Source organism: Ammospiza nelsoni, chromosome 16, assembly GCF_027579445.1.
Source record: "Ammospiza nelsoni isolate bAmmNel1 chromosome 16, bAmmNel1.pri, whole genome shotgun sequence".
Lineage (NCBI taxonomy): Eukaryota > Metazoa > Chordata > Aves > Passeriformes > Passerellidae > Ammospiza > Ammospiza nelsoni.
In genome coordinates, this window is record NC_080648.1 from 3,257,681 (window position 1) to 3,272,570 (window position 14,890).

At 52.8% G+C, this 14,890-nt stretch overlaps 2 protein-coding genes across 3 annotated transcripts in view; both read right to left on the bottom strand.

The window, feature by feature from the left end:
- The window catches only part of LOC132080365 (protocadherin gamma-C5-like), a 230,175-nt gene that overhangs the window by 173,553 nt on the left and 41,732 nt on the right, over positions 1-14,890 (bottom strand). Inside the window, exon 1 of one of the 2 annotated variants that reach the window (XM_059483495.1) lies at positions 11,181-13,634. The exons of the other annotated variant lie outside the window; for it this stretch is intronic. Within the exon in view, the coding sequence (XP_059339478.1) occupies positions 11,181-13,619 (2,439 nt within the window). The 5' untranslated portion in view covers positions 13,620-13,634. Of the gene's footprint in view, positions 1-11,180; positions 13,635-14,890 lie in introns of those variants that run through there. 2 annotated transcript variants of the gene reach the window in all.
- On the bottom strand, positions 46-4,193 carry LOC132080617 (protocadherin gamma-B5-like). The gene is made up of 2 exons (XM_059483856.1): positions 1,763-4,193; positions 46-203 (listed from the first exon to the last, which is right to left on the bottom strand). Exons 1-2 carry the CDS (start codon positions 4,191-4,193, stop codon positions 46-48), a joined length of 2,589 nt encoding a protein of 862 aa, XP_059339839.1.

The following is a 14,890-nucleotide window of genomic DNA, read 5'->3' on the forward strand; positions in this document are numbered from 1 at the left end:
GCTCTGGTACTCGCGCTTGCTGAGCTTTCCTAAAGGACTCTCCGCTCACCGGCCCCTGTCGTAGCCTCCTTCTCCTCCCCTCCTGCAATTATCTGCACTGTGAGGACGACCGCAGATCTCCGAGCTGCCGAACCAGGAATCCGGCGAGCGAGCGATAGAGCCGATCCACAGCGGGCGGGGCTGCCGGTAGCGCTCCGAGCTTCCTCTCGGTCAACAGCGGCGCCCGCAGCCTCCTCCCGGCACTGCAGGCACCGAGCGCTGCGCGTCTGCCTCGCTCACAGGCAGCTCGCGGGGAAAGGACAGTAGCCTCCGAAAGGTTGCGTCCCGTCCTGTGGGAACCCCCTTCCTCGGCTTTCCTACAGTCGACTTCTTAGTCGATCATCCAGCCCTGAACTAGATACATTTAATACACCTTGAGGGGTTCCATTATTTCTGCCCCCCCCCAAAAACTTTAAGTAAATGTGATAAAAGATATTCTTAGAATATGGCATGCACAGTAATGCTCATATTATTTCCTTAGGCCCCGAAGCTCAATATCCTTCCAGCAACTGTTCAGCCTTTTAGACCAGTCCGTCTTCAGGACTTTCCCTTCACCCATTCGGCAGGTTAAAACGACTCCATGTATGCTCAGAAATAATTATGAATAATCAAAATATTTTCTCCCTGCATTCCGCACAATAAAGACAACACTAAAATTTTGGACCATATTATATTCGAGCAGCACATCCCAGGCTCTTCTGAAGAACCCTGACTTCACCTCATTCTTCAGACACCACTTTGAAATTGCTCCTCACACCTTTACACACCACAGGCTGCGCTTACGCCGGGTTCTCCTTTGTGCAGTAATTCATAAAAAGAGAGCAATGAGCCATAAAACACAATAGAATCTTTCACGTCAGAAAAGAGCGCCCATGTGATCAAGGCCAGCCTTTCTGGCTTGGGGGGAAATTTCAGAACATACAAAAAACCCAAAACGGAACGAAATACAAAAACATGACTAGAAAGAAAACTATCAGGTTTGATGATAAAGCAAGGGGAATGGAAAACTAAAACCAGAGTTTAAAACACAAAAACCAAGGATTTGGAGTTTCTTTTTGGATTTAAAGTTTGTTTTGTACTTTGTTTTCTTTCTTTAGGATTTCTGGTTCCTCTTTCGTTTTTTGAGGTTTTTTGCTTGTTTTGTTTTTCAAATCCTGAATTACCCTGTCTGGGCTGTGTAACCGTTTCTATGGCATAATTTTCTCAAAACATATTACGACACACAAGAGATGCATGAATTTTGTACTCAGGAAGCCGCACGCAAACCTGCTTTACTCTTACAATATCAAAACAACGCTTAGCAACGGCTCCTTCTTTCAGAGTTATCTATCAAGTTCAAGTATACTGCGTCGAGAAACAGCAATGAAAAAAGGTAAAGTAACGTTTTTTCTTTAACTTCAAACCACTGACGAAAACAGCAGAATGCCAGGCATAATTTGCCACAGAAACTTAAAAGAACCTAACGTTGAAGACAAAGCAGAGTTGGACCACATCTTAAGAAAGTGGCATATCGTATAGGCTCCTACCAACAAAAACATGAGATATAATCACATAACGCCTCATGGAAATACGAAACAGCAACACCACCGCAAAAAAGAACTAACGTAAAGAGCCTCCTGCCATCACCACGCTCATGAAGAAGGCTGACAGAAAATTAGCGTGCGATATTTACACACCTGGGGTACATCGGGATTTGCGGGTGGTTCTCCCGTCAGGGCGGTACTGCCCGGACTCGGCTTGTCGCAGGAATCGCCGCCCAGAAGCTCCTCCGCCGACAGGATGGGCACCGGCGGCGGCGGCGGCCAAGCGGCCTCGGGCACGGCGCGGGCGGGCGGCGGCACGCACAGGTTGTAGGAGTAGGGCAAGGTGCCCTCGCAGAAGTCGGCCGGGAAGGCGGCGCCGGCCAGCGAGAAGCGCTGCGCGCCCAGGCAGCGCAGCACGGCGGGCGGCCCGGCGCGGCGCAGCCGCGCCAGCACGGCCAGCGCCACGCTCAGCACCAAGAGCGCCGAGAGCAGCGCCAGCGCCAGCACCAGGTAGAACTGCAGCTCGGCCGCCGCCGCCGCCGCCTCGGCGCCCGCCGGCCGCTCGCTCAGCTCCGGCAGCGCCTCCTGCAAGCTCTCGGCCAGCACCACGTGCAGCGTGGCCGTGGCCGACAGCGCCGGCTGCCCGTGGTCCTTCACCACGGCCACCAGCCGCTGCTTGGCCGCGTCCCGCTCGCCCACGGCGCGCGCCGTGCGCACCTCGCCGCTGTGCAGCCCCACGCGGAACAGCGCCGGCTCCGACGCCTGCACCAGCTCGTACGACAGCCACGCGTTGCGCCCCGCGTCCGCGTCCACCGCCACCACCTTGGCCACCAGGTAGCCGGCCTCGGCCGAGCGCGGAACCACCTCGAAAGGCGCCGCCGCCGCCCCTCCCGCAGCCTCTCCCGGCCCGGCCGCCGCCGCGGGCCAGAGCACCCTGGGCGCGTTGTCGTTGCGGTCCAGCACGAAGACGCGCACCGTGGCCGTGGAGCTGCGCGCCGGCGAGCCGCCGTCCTGCGCCCGCACGGCCACCGTGAACTCGCGGCACTGCTCGTAGTCCAAGGAGCGCTGCGCGTACAGCGCGCCGCTCCGCGCCTCCACCGACACGAGCGGCGCCGCGCCCGCCGCGCCCGCGCTGCCGCCCGCCAGCCAGTAGCTCACGCGCCCGTTGGCGCCCGCGTCCGCGTCCCGCGCCTGCACGCGCAGCACCAGCGCGCCCGCCGCGTTGTTCTCCGCCACGTACGCGCTGTACGCCGCCTCCTCGAACACCGGCGCGTTGTCGTTCACGTCCGACACCTCCAGCACCAGCTCCCTGCTGCTCCGCAGCGCCGGCCTGCCCCGGTCCCGGGCCACCACCGACACGCGATGCTCCGACGCCTGCTCGCGGTCCAGCGCGCCCGATGTCACCACCTTGTACGAGCCGCCCGACGACGCCACGATCGACAGAGGCGCCTCTCCCGACAGCTCGCACGACACCTGACCGTTCTCGCCGGAGTCTGCGTCCCGAACTTTCAGCACGGCCACCACGGTGCCGTCCAGAGCGTCTTCTGGCACGGGGCTCGAGAGTGACAGAATGGTGATCTCGGGCGGGTTGTCATTCTCGTCCGTGATGTCGATCTGCACTTCGCAGTGACTCGTGAGCCCGCCTCCGTCTCTCGCCTCCACGCCGAAGATGTATTTACTCTGTCCCTCGAAATCGAGGGCACGTACCGTCCTAACTTCCCCGCTCTCACTGTCGATAGTGAACATCGTCCTGACGGAGTCCGCGACGCTGCCAAAGGAGTAGGACACTCGCCCGTTTGAGCCTGCATCAGCATCCGTGGCCCGTACGCGCAGTACCACCGAGCCCAGTGGCAAATTTTCTGCCACTCGTGCATCGAAGAGGCTTTTGCTGAACACGGGTGGGTTGTCGTTGGCGTCTGTCACGTTGATGCGAACCTGGACAGTCCCGGACCTCGACGGGTCTCCACCGTCCGACGCCATCAGCACCAACTCAAAGGAGCTCTGCTTCTCCCGATCCAACACTCTCTCCAGTACTAATTCTGGCAGCTTGCTTCCCCCAGGCTTTTCCTGCATGGACAGTGAGAAAGACGGGTTGCTAGTAAGCCTGTAAGTAAGCATCGAGTTGCTTCCTGCGTCTGCATCTCGGGCCATCTCCAAAGGAAAACGAGCACCGGGAGGGATCCATTCACCGATCTCGAGGTCCAAAGCAGCTCTGCTGAAGACTGGGGAGTTGTCATTCACGTCGTCAATGGCCACCTCGACATGAAAAACGTTCAGCGGGTTGTGCACCAGCGCCTCGAAGCTGACGGAGCAGATCGCCGACTCGCCGCACATCTCCTCCCGGTCCAGCCTCTCGTTCACGTACAGGTTCCCGTTCTCCTCATTCACCGTGAAGTATTGCTTCTCCTCGCTCAGCCGCAGCTTGCGCGCCGGCAGCTCGTCCGCGCTGAGCCCCAGGTCCCGCGCCAGCGGCCCCACGAGCGAGCCTCTGCCCAGCTCCTCGGCGATGGCGTAGCGGACCCGCTCGGCCGCCGCCCGGCACCACACGCACAGCAGCAGCAGCAGCAGCAGCGCGGCCAGCAGCGCTCGCCCGCCGCCCGGCCCAAGCCTCTGCCGCCGCCTCACCGCCATTCTCTGCCCGCTGCGCTCGCCGCGCTCCTGCCTCCTGCCGCTGCCCTGCCTCCCTTCCAGCCGCTCTCGCCGCCCAAAGCAGACACCGCTCAAAGCCACCCACACCGCTCGGGCCGCCTCTCGCCGCCGCCGCTGCTGCTGTCGGTGCCGCTGCCGCTGCGGCCGGCGCCGGGCGAGCGAGCAGCCTGCGGGGGCAGGACGCTGCGGCGGCGGCGGCTCCAGCGGCGCTCGGCGGCGGCCAACAGCGACACCCGGAGGCGCCGCCGCGACACTGCAGCCGCCGCACGGCCGCGCTCAAGGGCGCCCGGCTTTGGGCGGGGCTCAGCGGCTGCACCGGCCCCGGGGGCTCTCCCCGACCAAAAACACCGAGAGCGGGAGCTCTGGCCTTATGCGACTCCAAAGGAGATTAAATCTGAGAAGGTTTTCGCTACTTTTAGATCATCTCCATTTGTCGCAGTGCACAATCAGAAGCCAATGTTAATGGCAGAGTAATAAAATCACCTACTCTTTTTAAAATGAAGGTACAACTACTAGAAAAAAATGCGACAGTATAGCTGGGGAAGACTTCTAAAAGCTCTTTAACACTCTAGGATATTTCTAATTGTTATATTAATCGTTGAAAATGCCTAGAAGACAATAGTTCGAGTCGGTAGTAGTCAATAATATTCAGAAACAAATGGAAGGAGAAGTCATTTCTATCTTGTCATGATTTGGATGTGAACGAATTTTTCTGGTCATGTGGTCCACACCTCACTAGTCAGATTTCTCAAAGCTCTGAACCCTTCCAAACCTGGTACATCAGTATCTACTTTGGGCAACATATTTCCTTCGTCTCACCACCCTCATGGAAAAACGTTACCAGGCAAAACCTACCTCCTCTCAGTTGCAAACCATTGATCTTATACTATCAGGATGGGCCCTATTAGAAGTCTCTCTCCATATTTCTTTTACCCATTTTATATAGCAAACTTCACAGGGAGTTCTACACAGCACCTTTTCACCCCTGGCTGAAGGGCTTCTCTCTGCCTATCTATGTCGCAGAGATGTTCCATCCCTTTGACAATTTCAGGTGTCCGGTGACCAATACTCTGAAAGGTCTCACAAAAGCACGGTGAAGACAGAAAATTGCAGAATGACAAGATTGAAGAGACCTTTAAGATCATTGAGTCCAACACATGCCCTAACATCTCCATTAAACCATGGCACTGAGTGTCACATCCAGTCTTTTTTTAAACACATCCAGGGATGGTGACTCCACCACCTCCACAGGCAGACAACTCCAGTGCTTGATCACTCTTTCCATAAAGAATTTTGCTAACATCCAGCCCTTGGCACAGCTTAAGACTCTCTCCTCTCGTTCAGTCAGTTGTTCCTCCCTTGTCCTGCAGGCCCCACTCTTTGTTATCCAGCCCAGAATGTGCTTGGCTTCCTGACCTGCAAAAACTCCCTGCCAGCTCACATTCCATTTGTCACCCACCAGGACCCCAAGTCCTCCTCCACAGGGCTCTCAATCCCTCAAGTTTGTGCTGAAAGGAGATTGCCCTGACCCAGGTGCATGATTTTGCACTTGACCTTGTTGCACTTAATGAGGCTGACATGAGTTCACTCCTCCAGACTGTCCAAGTCCCTGGGGATGACATCCCATCCTTCTGCTGAATCTGTGGCACCACTGAGCTCGGTGTCAGCTGCAAACCTGTGGAGTACACTCTCAATCCAATCAGCTGTGTCACTGATAAAGATACTGAATATATTGGTCCAAGTACAGGCCCTTGAAGGCCCCACACATTGGGAGTTTCCTGCTGGGCATTGAGATATTGTCTACAACTCTTTGAACTCCACCTGCACTTGGACAATAGGAACACATGGCACCTTCCATGTAAGATCAGAAACCTTGAGGTCACGCTCAAACCAGAAAGCAAGGCAAGAGTTTTTTCTTGAGCAGAAGCAAAACAAATCAGATGGTACACACCTAATTTCATTTTCTAAAGTCATTGTCAGCTCTCATGTGTTGTTTTTCCATAATGTGGCCTGTTCACTTCCCTACAAATAAAATTCTCTAAATGTAAACACCTGATAACGGACCTTCTTCATACACTATGAGAAGATATGAGAGACTCCTTTTAGCTTTTTCTTCATTTTCTTCACACCAAAATCCCGGTTTAGTTTATTAACATGAGGTTTTGCTGAAAAACAACACTTGCATCTTCTAATGTAAATTCCTTTTCTCCAGAAACAGGGAAAATGCAACATGACCTCCCAGGAAACGAATGCTTGAAAGGAAGTGTAATCACAACTGTGAGGAAACCATGTATCATAATGTTACAGGGACACAGAGGTGGATAGAGGAGGATTCTCACAACAATCACAGGCCATTCTACTCAGGCATCACTGTTCTAGCTACACACATTCTAATACCTCATTGTCATTGCCTTTCAAAACAGGGAAATCAGGATCATTACAAAAATGGCACAGGTCTTGGCACCAAGCATGAAATCAAACCACTCTCATCCAGAAACACATAGGCCCATCCATGTTCCTCATCCCAAGCTAGTCCCTTGATGCTGGGAAAGATGAAAGTTTGACAACAAAGTCTCACAGATGTATGCTTAGCAGAAAGATTTTTACATGTAGAGCCTGATGAAAGAATAGAGATAGAAGCAAGTTGTGATATAGAAGAAAAGAATTGCTGAGCCAGTCTTACTGGATAATCGAGGAGGCAATGGGTGTGTTAGTTAGAAAGGGTTTTTATGACTTAGAGCAAAAGATAAACCCACCTCAAACAAGAAGATGTGTTTACCAAGCAGAAAGATAGCACAGGCAAACAAGTCAGCAAAGTTGCAAGTAGAAAAAAGTCTCACCATTTTCCACAGCAAGAAAACTGAAAAACAAATTCTAGCTTAAACTGTAATGTACTAACTTTTAGTGATTACAGAATAGTAACATGAATATGATAATTATAGTATTTATGATAGGGTATAGAAAATACTTAAGGGATAGATTAATTCTATTGTATGAAGATGCTCAGCAAAGAAAAGTATAGAATGCATTGTGACCAAAACCAAAGGGTCTCCAGGCCTGCCTGCAGCTGGAGCTGACAGCACAAGCTCTGCCACCCATGACCATGGACTGCTGTAACCTCTTAGATGTAATAAACTGCATTTTAAAAAGCTACCTAGAGTCCCCCATCCCTCATTTCAGCTCTTACACGTCACTTTCCTTGCTCTGCATTCACAACTTTAGTTGCACTACAGGCAGTACACTACATTTGGCTGTACATCAGCCACAAGCAAAATAACATGCAATCCAGTGGTATTCATGGGAAACATAAATGCATCAAAGTCTTTCTGCTGGCAGCTGAATGCCTTCATGGATGAACATGGATGAGAACAACTCCCACCACCTGATCAGCTGAGCAGATCTCTACTTCCAGGGACTATCAGCCAAGCCAAGGCCTACTTGTGGGACATAAGAAACAAGGAAGGAACAGGGAAGCCACAGAAGTTGAGAATCATGGCTTAACATTTCAGACTATTTCAAGTGTAGCAGGTGCACAAGAAGCATCATCTACCTTGCAAATGTACACAGGAGGATCACACAGGATTTACAACAAAGACCACAGGCATGGCTCTCTAAGCTCTTTGGGAAGCAGGAAAAGTGCACAAAATCATAACTGGGAATAAAACCAGGAGATATTGAATGTTTATACCAGCCTCCTAGCCAGTTCAAACCACACCACAGCAAACTCTTTTACCTGCCCTGTCTCTATGCAGACAGAAAGCTCCAGTGCTCAAACAGGGACCTCTTTGCAAACACACACCATCAATGACATGTTTCCCACACAACTTCTCCTCATGGAGAATAAGGATCACAGCACAGATCCACACAAGTGAACTTCTCTCTTCACATTCATTTCAAGAAATGTGAAATGTACAAGCCCCCAAACCAGAATTTCCAATCAAAACTAGCATCCCATGCCTTACATTCTCCACACACAAACAGTTTAAATCCTAACAAAATGTCACTGGGTACTTCATATGAGCAAGATGCATTAATGACCTCTGAAGGCTGATCAAGGCTGGGGTAAGCTCAGCACACCTAAGACAAGATTTTACATCACAGCCTTACATCTGGAGAATGAGATTTCCTAGACACAGAATCTCTGAAACGTGTTTGCAATTTCATGGGTATGTCTGCAGACAAATTCATGCAAGTCTGTATCTTTTTGGATACAGGAAAAGGAGGAATTCTCTAAGTCACACCGGCCCTGGCACTAGGATTGCTGAGAAACCTCACTGAGCCAAGTGGAACATGCAATCCCCTCCTTTCCTGCTCTGAGGCCAATCTCTCACTGATCTTCCACTGACTTCTCACCATGAATATTTGACAAGAAAGGGTATTTCTTAGAGTAATGGTTTGCAGAAAGACATCTATGAAAGTGTTTTTCTTTCAATCTGAAAACATGAAAAGCACATACAGGCAGACACTCTACCAAATGTCATCTTCCACACACTCTCAGAGACAAAGGCCCACCTTTAGCTCATTAGATCAAGCAACAACACAAATTAACACACGCACAGTGGAAGGGAGCATCCCATACATAGTTCATGACTATGGCCCTCAGAGTACCTACATAGTTCAAGTATTTATTAAGCATTAAGTGAAGTGTTTGATCTTCTCCAATCTTCCATTATGGTATTTGTTACATACTTCAGCTCTTATTTAAGATTGATGACAAGATGCAAACTCATAGGAGAATCTCCCAGGGCTCCCTGTAAAGGTGGAATAAGATGTCACCCAGCTAAACACTTTGGGATGATCAAACTCACATTGCATGATCCTGCAACTGGGAACTGCTCAGGGTAAAGGGCAAACCATATTTCTTGTGTCTTTCCACAGATATTCACACACAGCTCCCAGGACTCTTATCTCCAGCCCTTCTTAACTTGCATAGGGTCCTCTGACCCTCAGAAGTTGAAGAACATGTAATAAAAATCCCAGATGCACAGAAAAAGCCACCTGTAACATGCACCATGATCAGGCCATGGACACTCACCAGGTGGGGAACTTCCACCTGCTGAATATCCATGGTACATCAGTTTCAAACAATTGACCTTACCCTGCGAAGATGGGTCCTATCAGAAGTCTCTCTCCACATTTCTTTTACTCATTTTATATAGTAAACATCACAGTAAGTTCTGTCTCCCTCAACCAGCTTCAATAACTAAATATTTCAGTAGCAGGTACTCAAGCAGGGTATTCAGTTGGTAAAAAGTCAAGAGAACACTCACTCTGGATCTCACACCAAAAACCACAACCTCCGTTTCCCAGTGTAATTTCTTTGTACAATGGAAAGGGGAAACTGCACAAAACCATTACTGTCTCATTTAAAAAATAAGACAAACTAAACTTGGACATCATCTTTACATATTTCACTTATTTCTAATCACACCAGAGCACATGTTTTAGTTGCTCTATCTTCATGAGACACCATGAGAGAAAAGTGGCACACACAACTTCTCTTGACTGAGAACAAGGATCACAACATGCATGTGTGCAAAGATAGATCTTTGCTCAATGCTACTTTCTATGTAAGAAATTTAAAATGTCCCCAACTGATAAAGCAATATGCACCTCTGATAACACCCAATCATCAGAGTAGCAGCTCAGAGACACCATCATCCTACTTCAGCATACTGTGAAACTTGGAATATAGGTTACTCTCAAACCTTGACCTTCCTGTGTGCTGACACTCAGTAACTGCCACTGACAGGAAATATCACCCTACAAGGAAGCAGACTGATGAACCATTGCTTGACCAGTCAGGTCCTGAGCAGTGTGATATCCAAAAATAAGACACCTTCAGACTCATTTTACTTATTAGCTCATAACAACAAAGCATGCAGAAAATGAGAGGTCAGAACCAACTCCTCTGGATTATGGCACTTCGAGTAGAGACGTAATCTCAGTCTTTAGCAGGGAATGAATACAGAGTAGCCCCTACCCAAAGCTCACATTTGGGCAATTGCTATAATTGCACAATTCAGCAATTAGTAACTAACACCACATCAACCTGCAAATACATAGGAAGGACCACCCAGGGCTCCCAATACAGCTGGAATAAAATCTTCCAGTCAAGCCTCTTTGAGAAGACAGAACGTGGCCCTCTGACCTAGGCAATGCTCTTCAACATGCACCATCACACCATGGACTTCACACACACAGATATCTTTACATCTCTGTAAGGAAGGTGGAAGATACATCTGTTTGGTCAATAGAGAACTGTAAGGAAATCTCCAACTTCTGGAGGGCAAAAAGGGGAAGTCTTCTAGAAGAGGTTAAGATGGTGACAATCTGCACAAGGTCATTGCTCCCCCTCCTCACCTTGTCACTGTAACTTGAATCTGTCCCCTTCTCCTCTACTACAGCTCTTGCCATAAGAAGAACTTAAGCCAACGCACACGCATACTTAATAAACCAGTTAGTAAGACATGGAATCAGCAAACCATCTCTGCTATTTCCCCCAGAGGCCATTCATATGTAACTAGATGCAATCCTCCAAAAGATCCAAATAGATCAGAACAGAGATGAAAGCAAGGATAGTATTTGCACGCTGGATGAACATGAGAAAAACTAAAGTCTGAGAGGAATAAAAACACTGTCAGCATCTCATTCAAGAGGATGTCATGCCACTCGACCACAACGGCAGTCCGGAAGACAACTGATTCGCTAATAAGGGGAAATTCCCTTACCGGACAATACATATCTTCAGAAGAGCTAATATGGAGAGGAAAGCAGTATTATATGGATAAGGCAAAACCAGAAACGAGCTGGCAGAGGATGAAAATCAGAGACTCGAGAAAACAACGAGGGCGGGAAACGCGCCACTTTTATCTCCTCCAAAAAGAGATTAAATGTCCAACACCCTCGTAGCAAGACGAACCATAGCAACGGTGAGCGAAATTTCACCTTCGTGTAGGCGGGACTCACCGGGACAGAGGCCGGGTCCGCGGGCAGGGAGCCGGCCGGGTCCTCGTCGCCGAGCAGCGGCGCGGGCTCGTCGGGCGGCGGCCGGGCCGGGAGGGTGTCGCAGCAGCTGGCGGCCGAGAAGCGCAGGTGGCTCTTGCGCGAGTCGGCCGTGAGCGACACGTCGTGCGCGTAGGACTGCAGGAAGGCGCGCACGCCGTCGATGCCCACGAAGTGCGAGACGGGCACGCCGCGCGAGGCGCCGCTGTCCGGCGGCAGCAGCTGCTGGCGGTGGCAGCGGCGCAGGCGCAGCGCCAGCAGCAGCAGCAGGAAGGCCACGAAGAGGCACGAGACGGCGGCCACGGCCAGCACGAGCCAGCGCGTCAGGCTGGCGGCCGGCTCGCCCGGCGCCGCCGCCTCGTGCGCCGCGCTGCCCAGCTCGGCCAGCAGCTCGGCCACGCTCTCGGCCAGCACCACGCTCAGCGTGGCCGTGGCCGACAGCGCCGGCCGCCCGTGGTCCCGCACCAGCACCACCAGGCTGTGGCGCGCCGCGTCGCGGGCCAGCGGCGAGCGCGCCGTGCGCACCTCGCCGCTGTGCGGCCCCACGCGGAACAGCCCCGGCTCCGTGGCCTTGGCCAGCTCGTAGGACAGCCACGCGTTCTGCCCCGCGTCCGCGTCCACCGCCACCACCTTGGCCACCAGCGCGCCGGCCTCCGACCGCCGCGGCGCCAGCTCCACGCCCGACCACGCCGCCGCCGCGGCCGCCGGCGGGTACAGCACCTGCGGCGCGTTGTCGTTCTCGTCCACGATCTGCAGCCGCACCGACACGTTGCTGCTCAGCGCCGGCGCGCCGCCGTCCTCCGCCCGCACGCACAGCTGCAGCTCGCGCAGCTGCTCGTAGTCCAAGGAGCGCAGCGCGTACAGCGCGCCCGTTTCCGCCTGCACCGACACGTACGACGACAGCGGCGCGCCCCGCACCCGCCCCTCCGCCAGCCGGTAGCGCACGCGCGCGTTCTGCCCCCAGTCCGCGTCCGTGGCGCGCACCGTCAGCACCAGCGCGCCCGCCGCGTTGTTCTCCGCCAGCCGCGCGCTGTAGCGCTCCTCCAAGAACACCGGCGCGTTGTCGTTCACGTCCAGCACCCGCAGCGCCAGCACCGCGCTGCTCTGCAGCGACGGCGACCCGCCGTCGGCCGCCCGCACCGTCACGTTGTACTCCGACACCTGCTCCCGGTCCAGCTCTCTCGCTGTCACCACGCTGTAGTAGCTGCCGTGAGAGCTCTGCAGCCGGAACGGGACATCCCCTTCTAGCGAGCAGCGCACTTCGCCGTTGGTCCCCGAATCCCGATCATTTACGTGCAGCAGGGCCACCACCGTGCCAGACGGGGCGTCCTCAGAAATCTCACTTAGTGCTGACCGTAAAGAAATCTCTGGAGTGTTATCATTTATGTCTGTGACGGTGATCGCGACTTTGGCAGTGTCGAAAAGCTGTCCTCCGTCCCGTGCCTGCACCTCCAGTTCATAATAGTCGCCTTCCTCGAAGTCCAGGTTCCGCAACAGAGTGATCTCACCCGTCTCAGAGTCCAGATGGAATATCTTCGAGGCTTTTTCTGTTATTTTCTTTAAGTAGTATTTAACATGGCTATTCAGCCCCTCGTCGGCGTCCGTAGCAGTGACAGTGACGAGGACAGAGCCCACGGGCACGTCCTCGGGCACACGCACCGTGTACTCCGCCTGGCTGAACACGGGCGCGTTGTCGTTCGCGTCCAGCACCGTCACGCGGATCCGAGCCGTGCCCGTCCGTGCCGGATCGCCGCCGTCCATCGCCCTCAGCACCAGCTCGTGAAACGCCGCCTCCTCCCGGTCCAGCGCCTTCGCCAGCACCAGCTCGGGACGCTGATCGCCGCCGGGGCCCGCCTGCACGGCCAGCGAGAAGTGCTCGTCACCGCTCAGCTCGTAGCTCTGCAGAGAATTCCGACCCGAGTCAGGATCACTAGCGTCTGGCAGGGGAAACCGAGACCCCGAGGCCGTTGTCTCGCTCATTTTCTCTTCCAGCTCAACTTCCTTGAAGCTGGGCGCGTTGTCGTTAATGTCCGTGATTTCCACTTCTATTTCATAGAACTTCATTTCCCCCTCCACTATCAGCTCACAGCGCAGTACGCATTGCTGCACTCTCTCGCACAGCTGCTCTCTGTCGATCCTTTCTGCCGTCACTAAATGACCCGTCTTCCCGTGCAGAGCGAAATACTGCGTCCTACCTTCGGAGACCACTCGGACGCCGCGGTTTGGGATCTCCGGTAGCTGCAGCCCCAGGTCCTTGGCCACGTCGCCCACGAACGAGCCCTTGGGCATCTCCTCGGGCACCGAGTAGCGCAGCTGCCCCCACGCCGCCTCCCACGCCGCCAGCAGCACGGCCCAGAGCAGAGCTCGCTGCCGCCGGCCCCAGCGCCTCCCCGCCGCGCACATCTCGGCCGCCGCTCCGCCGTCACCGCAGCACCGCCGATCCAATCCCGCTGCCGCTCAATGCTCTCAGCTCCTGCACCGAGCGCAGCTGCCGGTGCCTCCGCCTGGCTCCACAATGGACCAGCACCGCGGGGACGATCGGGGACCGCAGGTTCGGGCAAAGGAGAGAGCAACCGAGTGAGCCGATCCGCAGCGGGCGGGGCTGCCGGTAGCGCTCCGAGCTTCCTCTCGCTCCTCTCGGTCAACAGCGGCGCCCGCAGCCTCCTCCCGGCACTGCAGGCACCGAGCGCTGCCCGGCGCTGCCCGCCCTGCCTCGCTCCGTACAGGGCACGGTCGCCACCGAGATGTCGCTTTGCGTCCAGCGCCGATCTCCTGCCTCCGCATTTCTCCAGCCCATCTCTGCTTTCATCCTCCAGGGTATCACCATCGGGAGGAAGGCAGAGGCAGTCTGTGGGCGGGGTTCTTTAACCGCACGGGAAACTCATTACTTACTAATGTCACTATACCAAAATTACAATTCATTTTTCCTATTTAACCCTGTACCTTTTTAAAAATCTTATCCTTTCTCTTCGAAACCATCTTCAAGAACAGGCTGTTAGAGAGAATAGGGGAAGATACCATATCCCGAAGAAACAGAGATATCAGGGTCATTAACACAAGCGTGACGAGAGCAATTGCATGCTTCTTGATGTCTGGGAGCTAATTGTTACAGGATTCAATTATAAGTAGAAATAAAGATGCATCTGAAACTCTCAAAGTAAAGTTTCAGGACTTTAAATATTTGATATCTTTTCCCAAGAGATGCCTAGTGTTTCCTTAGTTTATACAGGTTTACATTTAATCAAATCATGGTAGCTTTCCTTTTTTGTTCTAAAATCAATGTGTGAATCACTGAAGCTCGTTAGTAAACCAATCATCTAAGCATTTCGTACTGATGTTTATATGATATGTGCTCAAGAAAACAATCATGGAACCGTAGAACAAAAGTACAACACTTGAAACACTGCTGACCACTAATCAATCTGCAAATGGGCTTGATTCAAGTGCCTAAACCCTCCTCTCGCCAATCTCCCTAATATGTGATCCCATCGTATCTCAGATGTTTAACCTAGTAAACAGAACTACAAAAATCCGCTCTTCTCCATATCCCTGACTTCTACTAAAACCCCCAACATTTTTGTGCACAGAGGATAAAAAAATAACAACCTCTGAAACAGAAATCTTTAAACGCTCTCACCAGTGTACGAAATAAAGATCATGAAGAGAAAAACAGA

Coding starts and splice junctions, on each gene's coding strand:
- LOC132080617 (XM_059483856.1), bottom strand. CDS start 4,193: ATGGCGGTGAGGCGGCGGCAGAGGCTTGGGCCGGGCGGCGGGCGAGCG. Junction 204..1,762: donor CGACAAGCCGAGTCCGGGCA/GTACCGCCCTGA, acceptor GTTGACCGAGAG/GAAGCTCGGAGCGCTACCGG.